This window comes from Equus caballus, chromosome 12 (assembly GCF_041296265.1).
Source record: "Equus caballus isolate H_3958 breed thoroughbred chromosome 12, TB-T2T, whole genome shotgun sequence".
Classification (NCBI taxonomy): domain Eukaryota; kingdom Metazoa; phylum Chordata; class Mammalia; order Perissodactyla; family Equidae; genus Equus; species Equus caballus.
The window spans coordinates 32250687-32256052 of record NC_091695.1 but is presented as its reverse complement, the minus strand read 5'-3'; the positions used below and the strand labels follow the sequence as shown (position 1 = coordinate 32256052).

General features: G+C 38.8%; 1 protein-coding gene across 1 annotated transcript; it reads left to right on the top strand.

Moving 5' to 3' along the window:
• Nucleotides 1-1804: 1804 nt before the first annotated feature.
• Nucleotides 1805-2761, top strand: LOC138916505 (olfactory receptor 5A1-like). The gene has a single exon (XM_070229142.1). It carries the CDS (start codon nt 1805-1807, stop codon nt 2759-2761), a length of 957 nt encoding a protein of 318 aa, XP_070085243.1.
• The last annotated feature ends 2605 nt before the right edge of the window (nt 2762-5366 follow it).

Here is a 5366-nt window from a genome sequence, read left to right as displayed (position 1 = left end):
TTTTTTGCATTGATCGGGAAGTACCCATGATTTTTAGGTTTATTATTTCACCGTTGTTTATTGATCTAATTATCTTCCAGTTCTCACATATTGCTTTAAAATTCATAAAATAACATTTCCATTTTGAAAAACAAAAGGAAATTTGTGAGATTCATCATATTTAAAGAGATAGGTAGAACAGAATGAAAATATTGTTTAAAAGATAGGTAATTTTGATGATTTCTAAATTGTTTGGGTTAAAACCTGAAGAAGGATCAAGATATATCCCACACCTATAAGGGTCATTCACCATGAGCCACCAGGCCCTCTGACCACACTTTTCCTAGTGCCTTCTGCTGAGTTAGGAACTCAGGTTCAAAGACCCGCTGATGGTAAGTGTTCTTTTCTGATTTATGTGGATTGAGACTTAGTGTGGATGTGGAGGGGGTGATGGAAATTCTTATAGATGTGGATTGGGTGGAATCAAGTCCCTGATCTTGAAAGATACTTCATATACTGAAAGTTATAAGAATTTGATTGAGATTACATTATAATTTAGATTTTAAAATAACAATAGCAATAAAAAACTCTTGTAGAGCACTTACTATGGGCCATGCATGTCTTAAAAGAGATTTAAGAAGAGAAGGAAGGAAAGAAAGAAAGAGAGAGAGAGAAGGAATTCTAATAACAAAGTACTATTATTATCCCTAATTTTACAGAGTCATAGAGAGTTCAACTAACCTGCCCAAGATCACACATATATTATATGGTAAAGCTGGGAATTAAATCCAGGCAGGCTATAGCCAGAATCCACATTCTTAACAATTAAATAGCTTAGAGAGCTCAGACTGAAGACAAATTTGAAAGTGGAACTATGTTAGTATATTCAGATCTAATATTTGACAGCTAAGAGCATTTCTATACACATCTGGCCTAATCTTTTTGATGAAATAAGCCAGATAGAGAAAGATGAACTCTGTATGACTCCACTCATAGGTGGAAGTTAAACATGTAGACAAAGAGAACTGATTGGTGGTTACCAGGGGAAAAGCGGGATGGGGGAGTGGGCACAGAGGGTGAAGTGGGGCACCTGCAACAAGACTGACAATAATGTACAACTGAAATTTCACAAGGTTGTAAACTATCATAATCTTAATAAAAGTAAAAAAAAATTTCATTTTACTTAGAGTCTACATAAAATGTCAAAATGGAACATAGCTGAGACTTTAAGTTTAAAAAAAATATTCTAAATGTCTGATTGGTTGTTTCACAGTTATGTAGCTGAACCTGGTCTCTCCCTTGGTTTCTCCATTCTAATACTGAAACTTAAATAAGTTAGATGAATAGTTATTTTCAGGGCATGAGGTAACTCATCTGGGACATACAAAAAACTGTCCAAATAATAACTTTCATCGGGGATTTACTATGTATCAGGCACTTTACAAACTTTGCCTTATTTTAATTCTTAAAATAAATGTATGACATTGATGCTGTCATCTGTCTTAAAGAAAAAGAAATTGAAGCCTAGAGATGATATACATATCACCCAAAGTAACACAGCTGCTAATTGGTAGAGGCAGGACTTGATCACAGGAAGTCTGAATCCAAAGTTTAAGCTCATATCAACCATGCTATATTAAAAAGCAAATATTTAAGACAATGACTATAATTGCCTTCTGAGAGAAAGAGAGAGAATCTTTGCATAAAGTTGTAATCCTCTGTAATACTTTGCCCTCCCTCTCACATATTTTTTAATTATTTCTTGATACCACTGTAATGCAGATTGTCATTATTATCCCAGATCTGCATCTTGTCATTGTGGTCCATGGGAAACACGTCCACAACTAAGGCCTGGAACAGCTCATCAGTGACCACATTCATCTTCGTGGGATTTGCAGACCATCCAGAACTCCAGGTCCTGCTCTTTGTGACCTTCCTGGGTATCTATCTTGTGACCCTCTCCTGGAACCTGGCCCTCATCTTTCTAATCAGAAGTGACACCCGTCTGCAAACACCCATGTATTTCTTCCTCAGCAACTTGTCCTTCATTGACATCTGTTACTCCTCCACAGTGGCTCCCAAGATGCTCACTGACTTCTTCCAGGAGCAGAAGACCATATCATTCTTGGGTTGTGCTGCTCAGTTCTTTTTTTTTGATGGCATAGGTCTAACTGAGTGCTTTCTCCTGACTGCTATGGCATACGATCGATACACAGCCATCTCCAGTCCCCTGCTCTACACTGCCATCATGTCCCAGGGTCTCTGTACACGCATGGTGATTGGGGCATATTTCAGTGGCTTCCTGAGCTCCCTGATCCAGGCCTGCTCTATATTTCAGCTCCACTTCTGTGGACCCAACATCATCAACCATTTCTTCTGTGACCTCCCACCAGTCTTAGCGCTTTCTTGCTCTGACACGTTCCTCAGTCAAGTGGTGAATTTTCTTGTAGTGGTCACTATTGGGGGAACATCATTCCTCATCCTCGTCATCTCCTACAGTTACATAGTTGCTGCTGTCTTGAAGATCCATTCAGTGGAAGGCCAAAGGAAAGCCTTTAACACATGTGCCTCACACCTGATGGTGGTGACTCTGCTGTTTGGGACAGCCCTTTTCATGTACCTGCGACCCAGCTCCAGCTACTCTCTTGGCAGGGACAAGGTGGTGTCTGTGTTCTATTCACTGGTGATCCCCATGCTGAACCCTCTAATCTACAGTTTAAGGAACAAAGAGATCAAAGATGCCCTGTGGAAGTTGTTGGAGAATAAGAAAGTGTTTTCCTAGTTTATGATTGAAAACATATTTCTCCAAACTGACAGAGACTTATATGACACATGACATCTACCTCCACCTCTGGCTTAGGCAAGAGGTACATTTTGTGTGCATATTTGGAAATGGAGGCTCCTCCTGCCAAATTTTTCTCACTGTTCCCCCTGGTGTACTGTCCACTGACCCCACTATGGATAGCCAAAAAGGGGAAATGATTATTGCACAAAAATAATCTCCCTGGGATTCTCACAATTAGTATTACAGCAACCACATTTTATTGGGTACTTAACATATATGAGGCACAAAAGCTATTTAATAAAATATTCATTGCGGTGCTATGATGCAAATAGTACTATCCCTATGTTACAAATGAAGAAATGAGGTCCTAGGAAGAAAAAATGACTTGCCCAGCATTATACAGAAAGTAAGGGTCAGGAATCCCATTCAGACCTAGGTCTTCCTGACTCCAGAGCCCATACTCTGCCCAAATGCTGCCTTCCGTGTTCAACAACAAACAGCCCTGAAGTTGTACATGTGTATAACTCTTATTACTAGCATATGGTAGGATCCAAAAAGATACACTATGTATAGTTGAGGTACATTACAAAACAAGATGCCTTTTTACTCCGTTAAACATTCTCTCCAAGATATCCCTGTTGGATTCCCATTATGGCTACTGAATAATTTTCTAAACAAAATGTACTGAAGTACATTACCCTTTTCCGCCATTTCTATCTGAGCTGTGTAGGGGCCTGGAAAATTTGTGTCCCATGATATCACATCCATACTCTTCTCTTCCCAGTCTTTGTCACCTAAAGTGCCTACTAGGTCTGTATTTCCTTGATTTCAACCATGTCATTCCTTTACCAGTTCAGCACCTGACTCCACTTCACAGCTTAGTCTCCCTTTTGATCACCACACTCTGAGTTCCTCTTGCTCTCTTCTATCCAAACCCATTGCTCCCATAAAATCTTTGTTTCTTAACCTGAATGGATTAGCCCACATTCAGTACTATTTGCCACTATCTCTGGAAGGTATGTCTCAGGCCATCACCTCCAGGTCGTTAGTCCTTCTTAAAGGATATGGACAGTGGAGTTGTCCAGCACAACCATTTCTGCTGGTAAATCCCTCCATCATTCCTTTATGGCCCTGTCCTCTTCTCAACACATTCATTTTTCCATTAATAGAGGTCTATTGGATATGCAAAAAGTCTTCATTTGATTTCATTGTTCATGTAAGTGGATTAACTACTTCATATTTGGAAGAGCATAAACAACGCACAGGGGAGGTGAGATCTCTGTTCCTGGTCTCCTGGATTCTTGAGTCTCCTAAATTCATTCCCATTCAAGGTCAAGCAAACTTAAAGTGATTCATACAAATAATATCCAATGATATTACCCAATGGGTAACTTTTCCTGAAATTTTTTTATCAGTTACCTTTATGAATATTAGGACTTATATGGCACTGTATTGGAAATTCTGGGAATCACCTTTATTGATGGATGTTATACCCAGGATACTTCTAGTTTTCTGCTTCCTTAGCAGGCTGAGTACAATGTGAGGAAGTCTTTAGGATTATTTCAGATGTAAGATCTAATGAAGGGGCCAGTCAGGCCAAGCGGAGCAGATTTCGATACATGTGAATAGATGATTTCTTTGAAGTTTAGAATTGACATTCTTGAATTCTGATATATTTCCATTCAAATTAATAGCTATGATTAAGTAGAATTATTTTTTCTTCCTAAAGGAAGTGATTCAATTTATGAAAAATATGGAAAAGGTTTACCTTAAAGGAAAAGTACAAATTATTTAATATCAAATCATTTTACCTTCTTCTCCTTCTTTAAAACACACACACATTCCTCATCTGCTTTATTTTCCAACTCATCTCAGTTCATATAACATAAACCCTCCACCTGGCCTCTTGAGAGAACTTTACATATAAGCAAAATACAATGTGGCCTCTACACAGTTCACTCTGAGGAATCTGAGTGTATTGGTTTACTATCACTAATGTAACTAATTACCACAAAGTAAGTGGCTTAAAACAGCATAATGTTATTATCTCACAGTTCTGTAGGTTAGACGTTTGAGAGAGGTCTCACTGGGCTGAAATCAAATTAGTAGCAGAGCTGTGTCCCTTTCTGGAGGCTCTATGATAGAATCCATTTCCTTGCCCTTTGCAGCTTTTAGAGACCACCCACATTCCTTGGCTCATGGTTCCCTTCCACCATCTTCAAAGCCCACAATGTCACATCTACCCTCACTGGGAAAGGTTCTCTGCTTTTAAAGACTCTCGTGATTAGAGTCATGCGCCACATAACTAGGGTTCAGTCAAAAACAGGCTGCCTATATGACGGTGGTCTCATAAGATTAGTATCATATAGCATAGATGTGTTGTAGTATACACCATCTAGATTTGTGTAGATACACTCTGTGATGTTTGCACAATGACAAAATCGCCTAACAATGCATATCTCAGAATGTGACACTTGAGTGTAGGTTGGGCCTGCTCAGATAATCCAGGATAATCTCCCCATTTCAATGTCTATAATTCAATCACATCTTAAAACTCTCTTTTTCCTGAAAGATAATCTATTCACAGGCTCATAGGATTAAG